At 30.9% G+C, this 25,783-nt stretch overlaps 1 protein-coding gene across 2 annotated transcripts in view; it reads right to left on the minus strand.

Moving 5' to 3' along the window:
• Nucleotides 1–25,783, minus strand: part of LOC139524660 (sortilin-related receptor-like) — an 81,058-nt gene that overhangs the window by 52,982 nt on the left and 2,293 nt on the right. The window contains exons 2-18 of one of the 2 annotated variants that reach the window (XM_071319637.1): nt 20,492–20,725; nt 17,766–17,927; nt 16,009–16,076; nt 14,201–14,375; nt 13,866–13,964; nt 12,843–13,012; nt 12,124–12,325; nt 11,820–11,846; nt 10,204–10,389; nt 9,536–9,624; nt 8,610–8,785; nt 7,889–8,078; nt 6,101–6,235; nt 3,808–3,890; nt 3,130–3,314; nt 2,296–2,522; nt 168–441 (exon numbers count right to left, since the gene is read on the minus strand). In XM_071319637.1, the coding sequence (XP_071175738.1) occupies nt 168–441; nt 2,296–2,522; nt 3,130–3,314; nt 3,808–3,890; nt 6,101–6,235; nt 7,889–8,078; nt 8,610–8,785; nt 9,536–9,624; nt 10,204–10,389; nt 11,820–11,846; nt 12,124–12,325; nt 12,843–13,012; nt 13,866–13,964; nt 14,201–14,375; nt 16,009–16,076; nt 17,766–17,927; nt 20,492–20,725 (2,682 nt within the window). The remainder of the gene's footprint in view (nt 1–167; nt 442–2,295; nt 2,523–3,129; nt 3,315–3,807; nt 3,891–6,100; nt 6,236–7,888; nt 8,079–8,609; nt 8,786–9,535; nt 9,625–10,203; nt 10,390–11,819; nt 11,847–12,123; nt 12,326–12,842; nt 13,013–13,865; nt 13,965–14,200; nt 14,376–16,008; nt 16,077–17,765; nt 17,928–20,491; nt 20,726–25,783) is intronic. The other variant, XM_071319638.1, reaches the window with a different exon arrangement.

Consider the following 25,783-nt stretch of genomic DNA (forward strand, 5'->3'; position numbering starts at 1 on the left):
AGAAGACCTTGCATTTTCATGGATATATGATTTTGTGGTTCTTCCAAGGTCTGCCTACATTCTAATAGAAATTCGTTGTACATTGGAATTGGAGGTTCCTAGGTAATAAAATTAGTATCCAAGGAATAATAATCAATCCACAGTAATGTATACAACATAAAACTTACTTTATAAATACCAATGGCATATGGGTGTGGTACTAAAGAAGTCCCATGAACCAACCATTTAATTTCACTGCCATCCAAGTTAGCCGATGAAATTCTGTCGAGATGGGCATCGGTCCAGTAAATCTTCATCTCTCTGTGATCTATAGTAATACCATTTGGCCAAAAAACATTGGATGTGCCAGTAACGATGGCTTTTATTGTAGTTTTGTTTCCATCCATGGAAGCCTTCATGATCCTTGGATTTTCTCGAGACCAGTCTGTCCAATACATCCAGCTGCAATATAAATGTTTAATGCTATCTACAGTTTTAGTTTGCCTTCTAATTATCACTGTAAAAGGTACCCTCTGGAAAGTTTAATTACTGACAATACAGTTCAGATACTGATTTTTGACTGCCAATTTTCTGTCAATAAATAATTTAATGGCTCGATAACTAAAGTTGAATCTGACTGCAACAGGCATGTATGTCTGTGCTATTCTCTTAGACCCTTTTTTGCATTGCTATTAAAATAAATTTTGCTTATTTGGCTTCACAAAATTTATGTCTTCAGTGTGTTACAATATTTCTCCACTTGAGCCAGTTAAATTTTAATATTTTTAGTGTGTGGCTAGCCGAGTTTTTTAAATAATTAAAATTTAACTGTTTAGAGTGGAGAAATATCATAATATACAAGTTATAGTGGTGGAACCTGTTTTTCGAATAATTTATCCTTCCTTTTCAAAGATTTGAAGAAAGTTGTGTACTTTTTATGTGACATCATCAAGCATGGTCGCCTTTTGTCATGACGTCACAATAGGAAAATTCAGAAGAAACAAAGAAAATTTAACTTCATAATTAAATTTTGAATACTTGTTTGCCGAGATCACTAGTGAGAAGAAATATTTTCTCACACCGATCAAGAAATGTGAAAATATAAAAATAAACTGTTACCACAGAGAAATATCTCGTCTTTTTGTAATTTTGATTATGCAAATGTTGAAATCAAAATAGCAATACTTTAACATCTTACACAAGTTATGAATATATTCAAAGTCAATGAACCATGACTGAGTTACATGGCTAAACAATCTCCATGTAAATCAGATGTGCCAATGCTTATACAACTGCATACCAAATACCATCATGACCATTGACTTATCATAAGTTGTTCCAAAATCTAAATATAAACATTAACTAGTAAACTATAGAAAAGTTTCAAAGTCAATAAGAGGGGGGCTATATAATCTCCATGGAAACAATACTTGAAAATGCCAATAAATTTGCATAACAAATATCAATGACTTAACATGAGCAGTTCATCTTTAAGTGATCTAATCACAAACTAATACATGTAAACAAAGATAAGTTTCAAAGTCATTAGACAGTGACTGAGGGGTGAGGACAAATATTCTCCATGGAAATGAGATGTGCCAATGCTTATACAACTGAGTACCAATTAACATTGGCCTACCACTAATGGTTCCCCTTGAATTGACCTAATCACAAACTCATACATGATAACTCAGAAAAAATTTCAAAGTCAATAGACCATGACTAAGGGGGGAGCCAAATTATCTCCATGGAAATGAGATATGCTGATGCTTACACAACTACATACCAAATATTATTGATCTACCACTTGTTGTTCCCCATAAACTGACCTAATCACAAACTAATACATGTAAAATATGCAAAAGTTTCAAAGTCAATAGACCATGACTGAGGGGGCAGGGCCATATAATCTCCATGGAAAGGAGATGTGCCAATGCTTATACAACTGCATACCAAATATGATTGACCTACCACTTGTGGTTCACCATAAACTAGACCTAATCACAAACTAATACATTGTTGACGCTGCGGCCGTCGCCAACCCGGAAACAGCATACCTATGTCTCGCTTTTTGACTTCGTCAAGGCGAGACAATTAGAGAAAGTAATCTCATTGACAATCATATCACAATTCTTTATATTTCAAATTTCTAAGTTTTAATACAGATATGAATGTCTTTCTCTGGTGTAAAACTTCTTTTTTCGGCTTTTGTTCCTGTAAACACAATTTCTTTATTGTAAAGATATCCTTTTTCAATTTTTGAACTTGTGTGTGAACCCTGAAGACTTAAGCTTATTTGTGTTAAAAAAAACATACCCAAAATGTGGGTCAAGAACTAGACCTCTTGGTCTGTCAAGATGTGTGTGATCTACAAGTCTTCGTCTAAACTGTCCATTCTTCCTGGCCACTTCAATGGATTTATTTATTGAATCAATCCAGTACAGATTGCCACCAGTCCAATCAAATTGCAAGGACTCTACTGTTGACATGCCACGCCCACTAGCAACTACGGACATGTTACCAGTACCACTTAAGCTCATTTTCTGAAAAGATGTATGGGAAATCATATCATCAAATTAGCTTTTACAGAAGTGATGAAGAAAGACACTCTTTCCAAATTCCCTCCTATCAACTTCACACTTTTTCTATCCTGTAAGTTTGCCTTTCTTTAAAAAATTTCATCTTTCATTCTTGCAGAAAGGTTTTTTATTGCTACTTTCCATGTACTCTCACGATCTTATATCCTGTCCAATTCTACCTTCTTATAAGAGAATAATTTTGAGTATAATTTTACTTGTTCATCTTTAAAATATTTTAGATATCTAACATTAGTGTAAGCATTGGCTGGAAGGACTGATAGATATAGTATGTAGCTAAAGTACATACATGTCTAAGACTTATCCAGATGCCGATATTGTTGATGTTGTGTTTGCTGAAACACATAGTAAAGGTGCATATTGATATCTATACAATGTCATCAATATTGAAACTTTATCTTGTCAAACCTCCTAAAGTACTAGCATAAATAGGAGAATGGAGGTGTCACAGTTACAGAATAGTTCTTGTGAAGAAAGCATTGACCTTACCCTGTTTATCTACCATAATATCATACGGTCGACCCTCTGACAGCTAATAAGACTATAAACATACCATTATTTTATTAGGGTGTCCCTCTGACCAGTAAACAATATTTTCTCCATAATTAAAGGCTATAGCATAGATATTCCCTCTTAAACCAATTTTGTTTACATCCATAATAGTCTCATCTCGGTCTTGTCCAAAAACATATCTCTTTATAAAGTGTTGGGATGAATACAACAGAAATTCTTTGGATTCTGAAATTACATTTAAAACAATTCTATTACCTTCAATACTGATTTTTTTTTTTTAATTTCTATCCTTAAATAGTAATTTATAAAAGTTTAATGAAATAAATTACTTAGTCGGTGATCACTCTAAAACATAATGTATCTTTTAATATCAAATGTCAGAACAATTCTATATTGCTTGATTCAATAGTTTTTTATGTAGTTTATTATGATGATATTTCAAAATCAATATGGTATAAAAGTCATATCTAAATAAGAAATTTATGATTCAACAAACTTTCAACCAATTGAACTAAGAAATTATTTCAACTTTTCATAAATAAACTTTTTAACACTGGTTCCAATAAATATCTTAAGTGATTAAAAACAATGCTTTCAAAGTAAACCTACCAATAAGAAAATAATTTGAATTGGAATAACTCTCAATTTTTTATCATTACTCCTCTTTGATTTTGTTGCATATATATAAATTGAGAAAGGATGACACTTTGTTAATTACCTGCTACAGGACATGACAGCATGTAGGGGTCGTATCTATACTCTAGTCCACCATGACAGGTATCGCCAGAGATCTTACGGTATCTGTAAATATCATGTAATATTAATCTATTATAAAGTCATATCTATACTCTAGTCCACCATGACAGGTATCGCCAGAGATCTTACGGTATCTGTAAATATCATGTAATATTAATCTATTAAAAGTCATATCTATACTCTAGTCCACCATGACAGGTATCGCCAGAGATCTTACGGTATCTGTAAATATCATGTAATATTAATCTATTATAAAGTCATATCTATACTCTAGTCCACCATGACAGGTATCGCCAGAGATCTTACGGTATCTGTAAATATCATGTAATATTAATCTATTATAAAGTCATATCTATACTCTAGTCCACCATGACAGGTATCGCCAGAGATCTTACGGTATCTGTAAATATCATGTAATATTAATCTATTATAAAGTCATATCTATACTCTAATCCACCATGACAGGTATTGCCAGAGATCTTACGGTATCTGTAAATATCATGTAATATTAATCTATTATAAAGTCATATCTATACTCTAATCCACCATGACAGGTATGGCCAGAGATCTTACGGTATCTGTAAATATCATGTAATATCAATCTATTATAAAGTCATATCTATACTCTAATCCACCATGACAGGTATTGCCAGAGATCTTACGGTATCTGTAAATATCATGTAATATTAATCTATTATAAAGTCATATCTATACTCTAGTCCACCATGACAGGTATGGCCAGAGATCTTACGGTATCTGTAAATATCATGTAATATCAATCTATTATAAAGTCATATCTATACTCTAATCCACCATGACAGGTATGGCCAGAGATCTTACGGTATCTGTAAATATCATGTAATATCAATCTATTATAAAGTCATATCTATACTCTAATCCACCATGACAGGTATGGCCAGAGATCTTACGGTATCTGTAAATATCATGTAATATTAATCTATTATAAAGTCATATCTATACTCTAATCCACCATGACAGGTATGGCCAGAGATCTTACGGTATCTGTAAATATCATGTAATATCAATCTATTATAAAGTCATATCTATACTCTAATCCACCATGACAGGTATGGCCAGAGATCTTACGGTATCTGTAAATATCATGTAATATCAATCTATTATAAAGTCATATCTATACTCTAATCCACCATGACAGGTATTGCCAGAGATCTTACGGTATCTGTAAATATCATGTAATATTAATCTATTATAAAGTCATATCTATACTCTAATCCACCATGACAGGTATGGCCAGAGATCTTACGGTATCTGTAAATATCATGTAATATCAATCTATTATAAAGTCATATCTATACTCTAATCCACCATGACAGGTATGGCCAGAGATCTTACGGTATCTGTAAATATCATGTAATATCAATCTATTATAAAGTCATATCTATACTCTAATCCACCATGACAGGTATGGCCAGAGATCTTACGGTATCTGTAAATATCATGTAATATCAATCTATTATAAAGTCATATCTATACTCTAGTCCACCATGCCAAGTATTACCAGAGATCTTATGGTATCTGTAAATATGAATCTATTATATAGAAATAAAACTACAATTAAAATATGAGCAATGTAAGTTTAATTTTTATGGTCATGTGCAGTAGGGAGGATATATGATGTATATTTCTTCAATAAATATTTGGTGAGAAACCTTCATATTGGTGAAAAGTGACAAGAAAAAAACTGTCAGTGCTGTTTTCAGTGAAATTAATTTGTTTACCTTGGTCTTTTAGGAAGAGCTTTTATTTGAGACTATGGTGATAATTTCTTACCATAAAAATAACCTCTTTTAAAAAGACAGATTTTAAACTCATAGAGGACAGTATTTCTCTTGTAGAGTTGGCTAAACCAGTATATTCGTAGCAAGCAGGTAAGCCAAATTAGCCTACTATCTGACTTTGCAACTGAAAATTGTATGGGGTTCTGATTAACCCTGTGTCTCAACAGCAATTGATGCTGTCAGTGCAAAGTGTAATTTTCATCTCAAAAGTTAATCCATTTTCCAGTAAATATAGAATTTAAAAGCATAAACCTCTTTTTCCTCAAGGGTTTATATAAAGATAGAACATTATATAACAATTCTGCAAAATAGACTGTTTTTGTGTATATGTATATACCTACCCTCTAATGGAGAAGTCTTCAAAAGTATGATTTACTTGTGTCTAATTCATTTTGCTTTAATTCAGCAAATAAAATATGTTTAAACTAAACCTACCCTCTACTGTAAGGATAAAATGTGCCTTCAGGGCAGGGAACAGGAGGATGGTGTAGATCTATGGTACTGTTACGATCTTCTTCACAAGTTTCAGTTATACCCCATGAACTCTCAGTTAACGCAAAGCCAACATCACTGAAAAAAGACAATTTCAAAGTTTGATAATGCTTTGTCAATTTTAGAAAATTAAACCTTAAAGTAAATTAGATCATATTTTTTTTTTTAAATATGTCTACAGTCATATACAAGTAGCTCATTTAAATTCATTTTGTAAAATGTCTACATGTTCCCCCATCATAATTTATACATGTGTAAATCGTGTACATGTTCTTCACCATAATTAATGTTCTCAATAGAAACAATCAAGGCAAACCTATTTTACAATCAAAGAGCATATTGCTCTGATGGATACGATTGCCATTGTTTTCATTGATAAAATTGGGAACGGAAATGGGGAATGCGTCAAAGCGACAACAACCCGACCATAGAGCAGATACATGTATTTATTATTTTCAAAAATAATTCAACTGCATGTGTAAATTGCTCGTAAAATGTAATTTACGTAACCTGAATTGTTATTCAACTTTAAAAATAGCCAATCCTCGATACATGTGTATGAACAATGTACTTATTGTGTTTTATTTTTGTACTATTAATTCCTGCAGTCATTGAGCGTGAGAGAAGGAATTTCACTTCCTACCTTATCACCTTTTTTCCTACGTGAATTTTAGGTGAACCCCATTCCTAACTCTTTAAATATTTAATTTCTTTTGGGTCATTGGACATGACTCCTTTCTGTACACATTCCTCTGTTTAAATTGTGATCAGTTTTAATATAAAACGACGTCTATCGACAGAACAAGTTATTTTTTTTCTCGTCATATCGTCGATTGACGGAAGTTACTTACAGAAGGGAGGCAACTCGAAGCGATAATATGGAAGTCTCCATTCGGGTAAAAGGGTGTTCTAGTTACACCTTTAGGTTGTGGACTACATTTATTTTCATTTCAATGATGCATATGATTTAAAAGTATACAACAACAACAACCCTCAATAGCAGACAGACATAGAAAGGATCTCATGAGTTTTAGATTAATCAATGGAGTTGGGAATCTAGAGCAACCATTCAATCTTTTTCAAGTCATTTTCAAGTCAAGAAAACTATGCATGCGCATAATTATCTAAACAAACCCTAGACATAAAGCATAAATAATAAAAAAAACTTGTGATTTGCAGCAAGGACGTATATTAAATGTTAATTAAACGACCTCCATATCTTTATGGAATTACAGTATCAAATATTAGTTTCATAACTGTGACATATAGGAACATTCCACTTCAGTTCTTATAATAACAACAGGTTTATCGATGGGAATTCAGAGATTTCTGGCATGCTATCAAAACTGGGGAATTTCCTCTGACGTGTTTCTAAATTTATAAAAACACTAAATATAAATACTGCTTAATTCTGATTTTCCCTGTTGTTAAAAACACGCATACAAGTCAAAGGAAATATCGAAACATGAAGATTATGAGAAGAACATTATAGGACAGTTGTTTAAATTCAATCCTTTTGTTTTTATACCATTTAAAACAAGACAATCTCAAGAATCTGAGATGTTCCTTGATGTTTAGAATAAAACGGTTGACGTGAGGGCATGGCCCTGAGTCAATGGTATAAGTCTACAGATTGCTTAAAAGCAATCGTATCCCAAAAATGAAAATGATGACATACAAATGAAATAGAAATAGTTTTTAAATATCTGTGTCAGAGATAAAATGTCTTACCATTCGTAATCTTCCCTTGAACAGGAACAATTCTTTTCTACCACTTCTCGGTCATAATCTCTTCCATTGTAACAATCTGCATGAGATATACGTCTTTCATAAACTGTCTTTTTACCCAGAATGCAACCAAAATATGGCTTCTGATCAGGGAAAGACCACATCTTGTAATCATCTTCTTTACATTGAAAGGCTGAAAAAGTTCAAAACTGATTCTTAACATATTTATGTTATAAGCTTAAGGTAAAGTCAAATACAAAAAAAGTATGTATTAAAATTACTTTGAAACTATTTCTTTTCCTTGAGAAACACAATGTACTTGAATTTACTGAAAGGAAAAAGTGTTTCTCAATGAATGACTGTTTAAAAATTTGAAGGTCAAGAAATATGATTTTTCCTCAAACCATCATACAAACTCGAAAACTACGTTCACATATTTGCTCATGAAAAATTTTCATGACATTTTCATGACAGGTAGACAGAAACCACTTTTCTATATTAGATATTTTAGTATTGGATTGAAAGGAGATGTGGGGGTGTTATTGAGACAGCGATCCAATGACACTTAAACCCTTTAATCTCTTAATTACTCTTGAGGTGTAAAAAAACGTTAATTACACTTTATGCAACTGAAGGGTAACTGTTTTTTTTTTATCAACAATTGATATATAGTAGCCACAGGAGTAAAAAAAGAATATTCAGTAGAAAAAGAAACCATACATACGGAATATTGTACGTAAGTCTATCTGTATGATCAGCCAGCGATGTCTCTCTAGATGTGAACCAAATAATGTAAAGACAGATGTCATCTCTCCAGGTTCTGTGAGGATACCATACACACGAATCTTCTCTGTGTGGAACTTATAGGTTACCCACGTTTCTCCTTCATTCCAAGAGTAACTGTAATATTAAAATAGATAATATATACACAAATTACTTATCTGTAGAGGTAGCATGCTTACACACATATATTTGGAGCATAATATTGTCTTGTTTCCATGTGAGTGCATGTGCTTTGCATCTGAAATACCCAATATTAATGATTAAAGTGCATTCTATGATAGATATAGGAAGATGTGGTGTGAGTGCCAATGAGACAACTCTCCATCCAAACAACAATTTAAAAAAGTAAACCATTATAGGTCAATGTACGGCCTTCAACACAGAGCCTTGGCTCACACCAAACAACAAGCTATAAAGGGGCTCAAAATTACCTGGTTAAAATTTGTATTGAAGATACCACAATTTTTTTTAAATAAAATTTTTGAACTAACTTAATCATATAGGTTTTCAGTAATTCAGTGGTTTTTGTTTATTTATGTGTTAAATATTTTTTTTCGTTCATTTTTTGTACATAAATGAGCCCTTACATTTCTCCTTATAATTGTTTTACATTTGTCATTTCAGGCCTTTTATAGCTGACTATACGGTATGAGCTTTGCTCATTGTTGAAGGCCTTACAGTGACCTATAGTTGTTAATTTTTGTGTCATTTTGTCTCATTGGCAATTATACCACATCTTCTTTTTTATATTTAATCCCTGAGACAAAAACAGAAACCATCAATATATACTTGTTTATCGAAAAGTAAAATTAAAAACAAGAATTCTTGCTATGTACGTGGATCAGAGATCTGCTGAGTTATACTTACAACAACTCGTCAGTGGTTCTGAACTGTGGAACAGATATGATGAGTCCTCCATGATCACCCATAGCATAATACTGGTTACCTTCTAAAACCTATAATATAATATAAACATTTACATAACATTTATCTAAAAGAGGGAGAAAATGCATCAAATTTTGACAGTAATTTTGGATATAAAGCCAAATAGTATAATTTGTGCAATGTGCAAACTTGAGCATAGAAATGAATAAGTCTTTTATTTAGAGAGATAACAAGAGCACTGACATCGATTTTTGTTTTTTATTAATTTAAAGTATTACATTAAAGCTATATACCCAAAATTATTATTCAAAATTATATCTTTAAAATTCTTTCTTTTTATAACATATCTCATGAATATTCTTTAATGAATTCTGCAAGAAAAAAGAATTTTGCAAGAGATGTAACTTGATGCTATGAACTTTTTATATATTTTTTGAAATAGCATGATACGAACCACATTCTATTCAAGTAAGGTCAAATCCACATATAAAGTAAACGTTGAGCTTACTATATTAGAGAAGTGATATTTTTACTGAGATTCAAAATGCATAAATATTACCATAGCATGACAAGCAAACAATGTTTCGAAAGGATTTCCCTTAATAACAGGTTTGACTATAAAGTGGTAAAAAGCCTTGTTTTAAACTAACCTGTCTCCAAGTGTACCCAGCATTGGAAGATAAAAACATATCAGGATCGTGCTTGAGGTTAGTACCAGTAACCCCCATACCAACGACAAGGCCTGGAGCTGATGTCTTGGACATGATGTTAGAGGCACGACTTCCAGGATATAGTCGACTGAATTCCTGAGTCAGATGGAGCGAACAGTTCTGAAACTAAATAGCAAAAACAAAAAATTATACAGACAAAAAAACTCTTGTCACCAGTTAAACTCAATTTGGAACAGTAAAACTACTGATGGACACATTAGTTATTCTTAACTACAGTTAACTGAAATATTGAATAATTTTTTTTTAATATATGAGGCAGGGGCTAACTGATCAGCTCCAAAAGGTTTTATTTTTTTACAAGTGGATTTTGCAAAGTTTTTGGTCATAACTGTATGTTCAACAATCAGATATACACATTTGAGGAAAATCAAACACCATTTTGGTGTTATCTTATACAAATTATACAATTCAGAAGATATTGCTCCTTTAAAAATTTAAAGGAAAATTAAAAAAAAATAAATGTTGCCACGATGTTGCTAAGTTTTACCAAGTCTACAGTTTTTACATATAGACTCAAATCAATACAATTTATGCAAAACTTAGGATCATATTACTTTAGTCCTATCCATTGTAACATACGCTGTTTCTACAAACAAATATTGTTACTATAGTCATTGCATGCTATAGCATACAGAATTTTATACATGCACTGATTGTACAATAAACCACATACATGACATACTAATATTTAATATCATGCTTATTAAACACAACCAAACATTTACACATTAAAACCATTCTGTAGCCATGGTTACATGACATACTAATATGGCAAAATATTTAATATCATGCTTATTAAACACAACCAACATTTACACATTAAAACCATTCTGTAGCTATGGTTACATGAAGACTTATTTCTAATTGTAAATCAAATGCTGTTTAATTGAATTATTTCATACAGCAGCCTTCAAATTCTTATGCAATTATTAACATGTAACTTTTCACATTAAAATGTTTACTTGAAATTGATAACTGGCACATGTGAATTTGTAGTGTGTAAAAAAAATGCTTTAAATGTCTAGTAGTACCAGAAACAGAGAGCTAGTATAAACATTATCCCTATTACAGTATCTGCAATTCTTAAATTCAACAATATTTTTTTCAACTGAGACATCAAAAAATTTCATGGGAACTTTTGTCGTGACCATCAATGGTGGACAACTAGTGATAAGGTGCATTTTGGGTCTAAAATTGAAATGATATTTTTTTCATATGATGATCCAGCCAGAACTTTTGCTGATGAAATTTTACACATAACGATCTTACAGTACAATATGCCTTGCATTTAGAATAATTAATACAATGTTCATCCATACATTAAATAATTATGTAAATTAAATAGTTACAATAGTTCTTGGGGAAAATATTAAGTTTCATTGAAATTTATTAATATGTAAGTAATCATCTACCCAATAAAACATGCTATGAGATTATAAACATAAACAAAGGACTGCATGAACATACATGACATATACAGACAGACACACTGGAGATAAAACAAACTAATGGTTCTGATGAAAACCTAGCATTACCTTGTACATCTTTTTGTTTTTATTTTGCTAAAACATACAGATTTAAATTTAATTGAATGAGTTTCTTAACAAAAAAGCATTTTCTATCTTGTCTAAATTCCAATTAAAACTCTAAAATTACTAAAAGATTATTAAATTCTGATATAATCTCATATCTCTCAACAAACCCATCCTTAAAAGAAAAACAGAAAAACAATTGTCTTTCCTTGAACAAATTTCAAATAAACATGAGTGAAAATGTATATTTTTGAAAGACAGACCTTTACTTATGTTATCAATATATAATAATGTGTTGTATATTTACCTTTGAACAATTAGAAGGATGACCTTGGGCATCTTCTAAGGGTGCTGTCAGAGGAACCCAAGTTCCACCTTTATCGAAGGTTATCAATGACTTTTGACCCTCAATAGTAAGTACAGAGGTATTTGTCTGAACGTTAGCAATGTAAACTCCTCTCAAGGCGGATACCTTAGTCAAATCAACAAATGGGTCTTTAGCAAAATATCTACAAAATAAAGTTCAAGTTTTATATAAGTTCCATGTAAGTAACATGTTTGGTTAAAACAGGAGTGCTATGATTTTTTTATGTATTTTTTCAGCCATTTTAATACTTGTGACAAATAGATAGTGTTTGACACAGGCAATTAATTTGGAACATTATATATATCTATAATATTTGTCTTACAGTCTTAGCTTAGAAAGATGTTGATCAAAATGTTCCACTAGTTTATTATGTTAGCATTTTCACAAAAAACTAGAAATAGATATACATAATAACTTTTCTTTAAATTATGTTGGTTTTTGCATAGAAAGATTTTTATCATTTTATTTTATATAAAAGTTAATTTTTATTGTAATTTCATCCTTTCTCCACTCCCATTATTTTTTAAACATTCTACTCTTCACACCAGAAACGAATTTGTTATAGCATATTATCTTATATACAAGTTTCCATTGAATTCATACCATAAAATAGAGTTTCTAAATTTTCACAACTTTTGAACAACTTTTAGCATACAAACCTGAGCCAAGAACCCTTGTTTGCTCCTTTAGGGTTATAATAAATGATATTTTCCAGTGATAATGAATATTGAGAGCCTGTTACATCAGAGATATACAGATTTGTACTGGTCTGGTTGTGTTGTACACACAGGAACACTTGATCCTCAGTGGCATCAGCAACAAAATAATCCTACAAATATAACACATGTTAAAAAGTATTGTTAATCTTTTTTTGAGACAGATAGAAATCGACCTTGTATACTGTAAATCTAGAAATGATTGGAATGTTTTATTATTGTGAAAAATGTGACAGGGATATAATTGTAATAATTTAAACTTGCATTTTGTAATTTTCTATATGAAATTAACAGGATTTTTTTTTAAATCACATTTTAGTCTAAAATGACAAAATCGCAACAATAAACATGATAAATGCATTCAACAATTTCTGAATTTACAGTATTTTTTCTTGTTAAATTGATGTTAAATCATCATTTGAGCTGCTATGGATAGAAATCGACCTTAAATATATACATGTATATATGCAAATGAAAATCAATGCATACATTAACCTATTTTGGGTATAAGTTAAGTTGGTAACTGTTTGAAAATTAATTGATATAAGAACTCTACAAAAAAGACCAAAATGTATCTTTATTTTCATCTAATGTCCCAAAATCAATCAAAAGTCTTATACATGTATATGTATACAGGCACTTGCATTAGGTCTAATTCTATCTGGCACACCTGATTCATTTAATCTATAATTATTCTGTAATACTTTCATTCTGGTTGACTTTAATGTTTCAATTGGTCTTTTAATTAATCATGAATGACTCATTTAACATACTATTTCATACTTATTATGATATCACCTAAATGTTCATGTAGAAAATTATTCCAGATAGGAACATGTTTACAGAGGGTTCTAAATTCACAATAGAAAGAAAAATCATGAATTAGAATAACACAATTATATCTCAAAATAAACAACAGTACAAAATACACAGATGACATTAAGAATAACAACAATATATACTGACCAGCCTTGCATATCTGTTACCAAACTGTGCATTGACAAACTTTCCTCTTTTGTAGGAGACCCACAACTGAAGGGTATTACCAGTGCCTCCTAATAATCTCTGGAAAAAGAAACAGGCAGATTTAACACCAATAACTGCTTAATTTGTTAATGTTAATAATGATAAAGTTCTACCAAAAAATTAGACAAGATTATAAATAATAACTGCTCCAAAATTCTGACAATGTTAACACTAAGAATGGTTAAAAACAGACAATGTGAACATGGATAGCACTCACAATTGCTATTTGTCTATATATTAAACTACATAATGAGCCATCAACTATTGAAACTTACAACTTTCTTTACAGCAAACATGTATTGTCCTATCATCTGGAAATCTTCAACATCCATTATCAAAGGCTGAGCATCTTGGACGAAGAAATCAGAACTTTTAACGATAGAGCTTCCTCCATCCATCTGTACTCTCTCAACATAGATATCATTTGGTTTGTCATAATCTTTATTACCCCTGCAAAACACAAAATGTCATGTATCTAAATACTTATAACATTTTTTATAGTCTAAAATAATTTAAATATTACCATTAAAATCATCTACTTTTAACAAAAAGATCAGTCTTACTATCCATGGCAGATATATCATATCTAAATGGTTTAATACAACCTTATTCTCTTTTTCTCTAAATTCAAAAATAAAATTACAAACTATGATAATGTGCTAAATAGCAAAGGAATATGTATGTAACAAAAATTATTACAATAACATAGAGAATCAAAGTGATTGTAAGCACTGAATACTAATTAATTGCTGCAATTAAATAGTGTGAGGTAGAATTAAATATATTGCATTGTTTGTAGTCGATTTAACAGCAAAGGAAGATAACTCCAATTTTTTTAAGATGATTTTAACAATGACATCATTTTTAGAACCGATATCAGATTCCTGCACCTTGCAAAAGTTATGTAATTTACTTGACAAGTGAAACATCATTTTGTGCATCGATAAATTTCTAGAAATGTTCATCGATAGGATGTTTAGAATGTTATGATCAATGCACCATTTTTGTGTATCAAAAAAGGTAGTGATAAGCCTTTGAACATAAAGATATCAAGTCAGTTCCTAAGGTTTTGATTGCTTTTCATGCAATCTTTACCTCAAAATAGCAAAGGAAGGTGTTGATTGGTGTTTTAGAAAAAGGAGAGTGTTATTAAAGAATGATATAATATTTCTTTATATAGAGGAGGAGTGAATAAATAGAATAATTTAAATGATGATGTACATCAATTGCTACTTATAATAAAGTTTTCCACAGCTTTGAATAAAAGTGTATTTTGATCTACTGTAAGTCTATCGAAGCCAAAAAGTAAAACATTAGTGGAAATTCTGATGGCAATCTGAAGGTTGTAAATGTGTCTTTGGAAAGGTACATTGCATATTTTGCATTTTAATAAATAATGTTTCGTTGCTTCATAACATACGTTTAATCAACTTGATGTTTAGGATCAATTTTGGTGGTATAACAGCCTTCACTAAAAAATAACACTTTGATGTTGTTTTTATGAATTATGTACTTTCATGAAATAATATTTGAGTTGTTTTTATTTATTCTTTTCTAAGACAAAACATTATTGCTTTTAAAAATTGCACAGTTCCATGATTGAGATACATGTATATATATATTTTTTTGTCATCAGTCCATTTTGACTTGTATATGAGTACTTTGACATTACCAATCACACCATTTTATTGCAGGAAGGTATAACATTACATTAGCTGTGAATGATCATTCAATATTTAGATCTACAACACTTAAAAACTAAACCAAGGAGATAATTTGTTCAAAAAATATTACAGTCAATCCTTAAATATATTTGTGCATGTCAGGCTCATTTGCATTGAAATCAAATTCTTAAATAATCTTTTCTATGTTGTCTAAAATTCATCATTTCAGGATAAGAACGTTTTAAAACCCAATCTTGCCATGCTCAATACAGATGTATAATCAAATTAATTTTGATGAATAACAATATGACACAAGATTTTTTCTTAAACATGTTAAATATGACCGTCTTTTGTAAATTTGTACATGATTTACAAAAGTTGACAAAAACTTTGAAGCATATCATTTTGGGTAAAATTACCAATGGAAAGCTTTGACTCCTTCCTGCATCATCCTCCAATTATAGCCAAAATTTGTTGACACATACAGCTGAAAAACATTGATAATTATAATACTGGCAAATAGTTGCCAACTTCTACGTCATTTTGGTCTCTTTTCTAGCTACAAATGTATTAAATTCAGTTGCTTCAAAAATAATGGTTTAAAACTTATTCTGAGCTGCAGCTGGTGGCTTGGTGGTGCCTGTGGCTTTAATTTGATAAATAAAACCAAAATCTACTCCATTATTCCAATAACATGAATTACTTCCAGTGTGTTCTTTATAAAAAATATACTTATAGATGAATTTTGTGTTGTTGGGTTGCTGTCTGTTTGAGATATACCCAATGTTTTTTTTATAATAATATATAACATTAATTCACAGGACGGTATCCTATATCTGAAGGCTTTTTGAAAGGTCTTTATCATATAATAAACTTCAGTGTTTTCCATTCGGCATTTAAGCCGGGTGTGCCGACCACCTTCTTTTGAAAGCCGACCACCTTTCGATTTTAGTAGGTGGTCGGCTTTTTTTTCAAAATCCGGATTTTTTTTTGGTTCCGTACCGTTAAAATTTGAATACTAATCCCGCCTTGTTTTCATTGACAAAGATGGCGTCCAATCGTCAAATTTCAATGTTTTCATTAATCAATCGGGGGAAAAGAAAGGAAGATGACGATGATGATAAAGAAAATACTAGACCAAATAAGTTAAATAAAATTGATAGTAATGTTGAAGTTGTGGAAATTGAACAAAAATCAACCAAACAACGGAAAAGACACGCAAGTGAAGACAAATATGAGCAAGACTTCAAATGACTTAAAGGTGTCAGACCACCAATTAAAAATCCCTATCTGTTCAACCAAATTTGTTGGTTAGTTTAAGTAAACAATGACATCAAAAGCACTATTTTGTGTCAAAGTAGGACTACTTTTACATACGTTCTAAATTGGAGGGAGTAATTGGTGGTCTGACACCTAAAAGTCACAGAGGAAGGATACTACTGTTCTGTGTGCCAAAAATACGGCACAAAAGCTAGAAACAGAACAGAAACCTTGATCGAAAGGCCTTAAATCCATGCTGATGCATAAAATTGTAAATGAAAGAAGAGATAAAAGAGATAAATTTTTGAAAAAATGAAATCAAAGAATATTTGACAATTAATATGACTACTTCTATTTATGTTTGTTCAACTCCATAAAATGTGAACATTATACTAATCTTTATTTCTGTGACCCCCACGTGCACCAACAGTAAATTAAAAAAGGTTGGACATTTAAAAAAAAAAACACCTGGTTGCAAGTTATTTTTTTAAAACACCCACCATACCTTAGTGAAAAAAGGAAAACACTGAACTTATAGATTTTGAAATTTTTGAACAAATAAACATTTCAGGTTTTCATGGGTCAATGTTGCTAGGACTTTAGTTTTCTTTAGTTTCTTTGGTTGTTTATTTTAACTTTTTTTTTTTTACATGGTGCTATCAGCCATGTCAGCATGGTCAGTTTGTCATGGACTTATGAGTTTGAATACATGGAATATCCCTATCGTATCTTCAGTAAAAAGAAATACCAATTTCCTATTAGCATGACAGGTATTGTATGCTTCTTTATCTATTGATATAATATTCTTTGAAAACGAACAAAAAACCAGCATGAGAAAAAACAAATTTCGCGAAAATTGGTACCAATAAAAATATTTGAATCTGCAGTATCTGACAATCAATACAGAGTTACCTACCCTTTTCCTAGGTTCTTCTTCATCCATTCCCAGGACAACATTAGGATTAGAGGGGTGTATCTGTATTGTCTTAGGTCTGAAGGGAACAGACAATGTTCTGAAGGTTTTCCCATAGTCTTTTGTTGTGAATGTATAATTGTTGATTATATCTGTAAATATGTACTGAAAAAGAAAAACACATATAACTGTATCTAGATATATATAAGAAGCAGTATGAGTGTCAATGAGACAATTCTCCATCCATATATTTCAGATATATAATGAAAATTCCCATATTCACTTTACGATATAATACAAATGTAATTCACCAAATGAAAATTTTCAAACTGAAAGTGAATTAGTAACAGTATTTTTGAGAAAGGTATTGTTATATCTTCAATTACATACCGGTATATACAATTTATAGAACTTGTTGTTCGGTGTGAGCCAAGGCTCCGTGTTGAAGGCTGTACATTGACCTATAATGATTTACTTTTATAAATTGTTATTTGGATGGAGAGTTGTCTCATTGGCACTCACACCACATCTTCCTATATCAATGTATTGTATTAATCAACGTTTGCATGATTTGTGGATTCCAGAAATTCAATTTGACAGCTAAAGACATGTCAATTGTGAATTTGACAGTAAATTTTAGCCAATCAAAAAAGATTGTTACATAAGGTCTGCATTACATGTAGAATACTTAATAGTACTTTATCCCCGGCTTAGTATATATCTAGGAGTTTAATTGGTTAACGCACGTCGTTACAAAACCCATAGCCCCTGGGTGTTGCTAACTCATATCCCCGGACGTTGCTAACCATTATCCAAGGGAACTTCACGCAATTTTTCCTTAGTTCCATGATTGCTCCTTGTGAAATATTGAATTCTGTAGATTATCCATGATGTTTGTAATTAAATATTTAATTCATTAACGATTTTGTCCTATTATGCCGATCATTTACACTCATTTCATTAAATGCATCACTTGACTGCCACATTTTCAAGGAATGGGACTACTGACCTAGCTATGCAAATTACCCACGTTGACGTTTCACCATCTATGACGTAACTCTCACAACATTGAGCGCCAAATTTGACTAAATCCAATTTCTCTGTCTCCGTATTGAAAACTTCTTATATTTGACTACATGTAGGGTTCTACCAAAGGTAGTAAGTACCCTACACCCCATAAAAAATATGTAAAATTTCCAAATTTCAATAAAACTTTTTTAGATCATGAAAAAAACGTTGTTTTCACGTTACACTTTGTACCCGAATTTCCATAAAACTCGCCCGATTCGGACTAAGACCAGGGATAAATTCGTTATCTACGTTCATATCTGTAGATATGAACGTAGATAACTTATAATATCATAGAAAGCTCACAATTACTGAAAGCTAACTTGAAGTACTTAAATCTACTAATACTGAACGTATCCCTGGCAAAACTTGTAACATTAGCCATTGTATTACCAATAAAATTGGCCACAAGATTCAATACAGAGAAACACAATATTATCTAAGAAGAAAAATACAATCTTTTACAATGGCTGTGGTAAAGTTAACCAATTCTATAAATGGTTTGCTTTGACTTATTGCACCTAGACATGCAGCATGGATTTTATACCTATTGATTTTCCAATCCATTAATTTATTAATGATACAGAAAATTACATCCTGTTTTTATTATCCATGTGAACATGAAACTATCCCAACAAAACATTTTGAGTGAGAATGACAATCAATACTGTCTTTTAGCATGTTTAGCAATGTTTAGCTAATACGTTAATATATTGAACATCTGTTAACATTAAAATGTCACCAACTTAATTTAACAAAATGTTAATGAGTATATGGTCAAATCAATTCACAATGCTTTTTCTGTACCAAATAAATGTCATCTGTTTTATCAGTATTCATTATTGAAAATGGAATTAATTTCAACGACAAATATGAACCAATAATAGGAAAATTAAAACTTCAAAACCTTCCTTGTACTTTTCAACATCAATAAAAGCTTACTACCTCTATTTCTGTTTTTTTCTTAATGTATTTTCAGAGATTTAAATGTCACTTTTTCATTGCCATATACATGCAAAATATTAACCCTCAGTTCCAGTCATGCCAGTAATACAAAATATGTACCCTTACTTCTAGACATTGATTTTTTCCGGTAATTTTACTTCATTAGGTTAGCTTTACTGACAGGGATTTGGGTAAAACAATCACTTAGCTTTTTAAAAACATACAGGTTGAAGACTACACTTAAGAATATGTTTTTGGAGCTGAATACTTTTTGCTCAAATTAAAAGATAATGAAACATTGTATTTTAAAAAATATCAAAGACAGATAACTCCATATACATGATATATATCTATATTGAAATAGCCCAGGGCTCTCTTGTTATATTCAAACTACCTTCATCATGTTCATACCGTACACACATAATCCTTTTGTTTTGGATTTTTCTCATTGTGATATTAAAAATCATGTGCAATACAAGATTTCTTGACGGTGTATAATGTGCAGTTAAGATTTTTCACAGTTATTTTCATTTTTGAGTTCCAATATATTAAGATTTTTATTTATACTTTATATTTATTGAAATCTCAAGGACAGCATGTTATCCAAAATTTCTCCAAGCTGCCAATTCTTGTATATATGTCTCTTGTAACTCGTTAACAAAATGAAAGCAAACATACATATACTAGAGCGAATAGTCTTCTGGTACAAAACTTACATGTGAATTTAGGGTTTTACTGTTGAAATAATGATCTATTATAACTTTCTCTCCAGTTGGTATTACTAAATGTCCCGTCACATTTACAAAGCTTTTCCCGTAATCATTTGATACAAATAAGTTACTGCTACTTTTTGAATTGCTTCGAGGATCACGTGACAGGGCGATAATGACATCACTTCCAAGGCCTGCCCAATGCACTATCATCTGTGTGTGGCTGTCATTCAGTTGTGTCTGAAAAAAATAATTTTAAAAGTATAAAATAAACCACAATGTATCTTTCACAAATAAAATAATTTGTAAGCTGCTATCGGTAATGGGTTTCTAAAGGAAAGCTGGCAAAGTATGACAGCAGCCCATCATTCACACATGGCTGATTCAATAAGCTATGAAATGTCTTGTCTTCATCATGGCTACATGTACATGTACATTTGAACCACTGCAATTTGAAAAGAACAATTGTGAAGACAGGTTAAGATGCAACTACATATGTATAAGACATCAAAATGAACAAAATCTAACAAATTATCTTTGTAACACTTAGCGTGCTTATATAAATTGGTATAAATTCAAATCAAAGTCCTTGTACATGTGAGCATTCTAACATGCACACAAATTTTTTTTAAATTGAATATATATCTGAGAGCACAGGAATAGTTGATGCTAAATTGCCAGACTTGTTGTGAATGGATAGGATCCTCACCTAAATGCATTACTTTGTGTGTACAAAAATGCACAGGGAGAGGAGATGGTCTGGTCAAAGCTAACAAGCCAGTGACCAAAGGGGTAAGAAAGCCCTTTTTATTATCTTTACTCCCCAAATAAATATTAAAATGTTTGCTTAATATAGTCATGATTGTTTATAGTCATTGTGATCATGACCTTTCACAGGGTGACCACGGTATCCATAATTTCTTCACTGCAGTGGACATTTTTAAGTTATTATTAGTCTGTTTATTGCTGCTGTGTCCATGACTTTCGACCTTGAGACAAAATAATCAGTGCATATTTCCCTCTAAAGATAATATTATGTTTATTTCTGGTATTTTACAGAAATCAACAGCTTTCCAACAATTTGCAAGCTGATCGATTGTTGGTTGCTTAACATCCAGTGGCAAATATTTCAAGCAAGTTTAGAATGATTTGCAAGAAGAAGATCTAGACTCTTCCAAAGTTTGTTATATATGATTAAAACATCATTCTCTATTAGACTGTTGTTTAAAAAATCTATCAAATACTTTATTCATATTTCAAGGATATAACCAGTAAATGTAACAGGTGGTGTAAAAAATCATAGAAATATACTACATTTAAATAATATATTGACTGATCAAACGTATTGTAGGGTTCAAGTTCACAAAACAAAAGTACACTTAGTACTAAAAATTAAATTATAGAAAGAATTTTATATTTCAGGTTTCTGTTTATCATGTTTATTTCAAATCAATTACACAATTATCATCACACATTCAATTTTTTAAGTCAGTTTAAGGTTGTTCAGGGGTGTACCGCCATCTTGAATTGTACAATCACAGTACATAATCGGTCTAGTTCTTTGCCCAAATCTGCAAATTTGCACACAGATTTGCAATTTATTGCTAACACTGTTTATTTTTATAAAGAAAACTTATTGATTCATTGCATTATCGTAAATGTTTTAACAAATACCAAATATTTGTGTTTTTATAATAAATTTTTCAAATAAGCCATGTCTTTTAGATTTCTTTTTATGCACTAAAATGTGTTTTTTCATGAACAATCTAAGCAAATTTTGGCAATTTTGAATGACTCATACCTTGAAAAATACCGCGATGACCCATACTTTTTATTATTTTTTTGAAAAAAGCATAGTAAAATCTTTATTTTGGCAAAGTATAAGAAAATTCTGTCATTATTTTTCTATACCCCTGAACTATCTTAAACATGACAATACACCAAACTAGCAGTATCCTGGAAAATGCTTTATATAAAAGTCTAGGGTTCTGCTTCAACAAGTCCCCCCACCCCCTTTTCCAAACACACACAGAAAAGTATCAGTGATTCAAAATATTATACATGATATTTTATACCTTTTAACCTCACCAAAGTTCATAAAATGTAATGTTTTAAACATTATCAGAATGTTTTGATATGCTTCAACAACTAAGAAGGACTTTTATATAAAGTACATGAATTTTGAATAACTAGATATTTTTTGTACAAATAAAAAGGTTGATTACACGGAGATATCACTTGTAAACATCCTGGTTGAAATATTTCAATTTAAATTCTGAAACTAATACATTGTGTTGCGCAAGACCTTTTATAAAGTTAACACGAACTCATTTCATATTTAAATTTAATATGCTAAGTTCTAACCATCCATTTGTTAGTCATGTTAGTAAGTGAAAAAGTAAATGTTATCGGCATTGTAACAAAACAAGTTAATGTTCAATATAATTTAGTTAGAGGCAAAATGATATGAAAATTACCTCTTTCAAAGCATGTTATAGGTGAATATATTATAGATACATTCAACTATCCTTTCCATCAATATGATATTATATCATTAAACAAAATAGATCTTCTTGCTCAATGCTTCAGATAGATTGTCATGATTGTAGTTGATTGAGAAATAAGAAGATGTGGTATGATTGCCAATGGGATGACTTTCCACCATTTGACATGGTTATTTTTTACTAATGAAAATGTACTTCTACATATATAAGTAAACTAAGATGTGAAATGTTTAACCAATGGGATGTGAATGAAAAAATCCAGGTCTTGTTGATCCTTTTCTTTAAAAAAAAAAAAAAGTATATACACTGTTTGTTATACTTTCACTCAATGCAAGCATGGAATATAAACATGGTGACAAAACATTGTGATTTTTTCTCATAGAGCATTGGTATTCCTGATTACCTTCTGAAATATACACTTACACGCGAGACTATGTACATATGTAGTAACTAAATAGTTAACATGCTTGCAAGTACAAATGTAGATAATGGTGACCAAAGTTTATTGAAATATTTATTTATCATGTTTATTATAACATCTTAGAAAGAAAATGTTATATCACTCTTCATCAAAGATTCCTAAAAAATTCAATGCAGAATTAAACAACAGGCTCTCAATGTAAAATGTGGTCAATACGAAGCATAGTCATGATAGTTGTATTTCATTAGAGTTACAACATTTGTACAATACAATCATTTGACAATGGAAAACCTGCATATATATACAAAAGTTTAAAAATTGATTAAAATGGGGCTCTTACTTGCAAACATTACATAAGAGTTCAAACTTTTATTTAGTTTGTGAGTTAATCGGCTTGAATTACACATATTAAGTAACCTCTAAAAAAAATTTGTTTAAAACCTATAATAAACTTTATTCATGATATTTTTTACGTTTTTTATTTATACAGTGCAGTTAGTACAATGATATTGTATGACATCTTAACTTGGAAATTCTTTTTTTAACTTCCTTGTTTATTATAAAACGATAAATATACTTAAGACTTGGGTGTAGATATCATAAATATTGAGAAATTTTAAATAATAAGGAGACCTTCTTGACATTAAATAAACAAAATATATTATGGTTTCATCCTCCACAGTATTTGGATAAATATATATTGTATCAAACTTGTATACAAGTACACTTCTATTTCAAATTATGAAAAATATATCTGGTAAACCCAGGCGCGGATCCAGGGGGGGGGGGGGGGGTCCGGGGATAGAACCCCTCCTTTTTTTAGGACGATCAATGCATTTGAATTGGGACATGTATGTAGTTTGAAACCCCCTTTGTCCTGGGTTAGGAAGTCCCCCTTTTTTAAATGACTGGATCCGCTCCTGTAAACCTCAACCGATTGTTTAAATTCTAGATAATTATAGAAACTCTTTGATTACCTCATGTACCTTGAATTTGAATTTTGTTATTTGCTTGTTTATTTATATGTTATTCCTTTTTCACAAACTAAGATTTACCAAAGTTCAGGAAGTCAATGCAGTGTACATGTGTATAATAATCATGTTCAGCAAATGATTGCAGCAAAAAAAAAACCAACTGTCTGTCGTGGTTCATTAGTGTTTCTTGTTTTTAGTGTTTTTCTTTTTTATATTATAGATAAGACCAATTTTTTTTTAATTGTTTTACACTAGTCATTTAGGGGCCCTCTCTAGCTTGCTGTTTGGTGTGAGCCTATACTCTGCGTTGAATTCCTGTAATTGTAAGTTTCTACACATTGTTACTAAGATGACGTAGAGTTGTATGGTTGTCTCATTGGCACTCATACATTGTACCACATCTTTTTAATCATATGTAAGAATCTTGAATTATACCATGTATACAGTACATATACATCGTATCATTATTTTGAAACCATCTTAATAAATGGCTTGTAATTAATTTGCCCCACATAGGGCCCAAGGGGCATTATGTTAATCGGTCTGTAATAACCAACTTGTTGTATTAACCATCCTCATATATATACCATGTATACAATGATATATTTTTTTTATGTTTTAGAATTAAAAAAAAATAACAAAGAAGCCATTACACAACCTGTAGTTTAATCCACAGATAACGATAAAAGAAATGTACTTCATTGTAATCAAAATTAATTTTTCTGCATTACTTATAAATCTACTCGTACAATGACTTGCTTCATGTTTACAGAGGTTAGTAGCAATGTGCAGTTGTACCGGAAAGAAATCATGGAAATAGATTTTCCTTTAGGCATGTTAGGCTTTGTTATAAAAGTTTCCATTGGGACTTCTTTTATGCCCAAATAACTATATGTACTATAATTTTGTGGCATTTGTGCGGACTTATTCATTATTTGGCCTGTTACCATGGTTACGTAATAGACCAGTTTCAGGATACATAGTTAGTTGAATCTGTCATGTGACTTACATCGCCACTTCCAACACATGTTGAGGGAATGGGTAAAAAACTTTAAATCTTATTTTGCACAAAATATAACGAAAAATCAAACTCAAATAAGATGGTCAAATTCCTTTTGGTGTTATGGAATTTAAGAAAACACATACAAACAAATGTACAAGTTTACTAAACATAAATTATTTCTTGACTATCCTGGACATGCTGGAGAATGATGATTTTGAAAGTGATTAAAACCTTAAAAAAAAAGCAGGGATACAAGCAGGCCTTCTATCTGGTATATGACATCATAAAGGCATGTAAAATTGAAAATTTTTCAGTGAAAGACATGATTTCGAGAATTGGCCTATACCTGATTAGGCCAAATAAAAAAGTATGTGTGGTTCCAGTTACATCTGAAAA

Source organism: Mytilus edulis, chromosome 5, assembly GCF_963676685.1.
Source record: "Mytilus edulis chromosome 5, xbMytEdul2.2, whole genome shotgun sequence".
In the NCBI taxonomy this organism is placed as follows: Eukaryota; Metazoa; Mollusca; class Bivalvia; order Mytilida; family Mytilidae; genus Mytilus; species Mytilus edulis.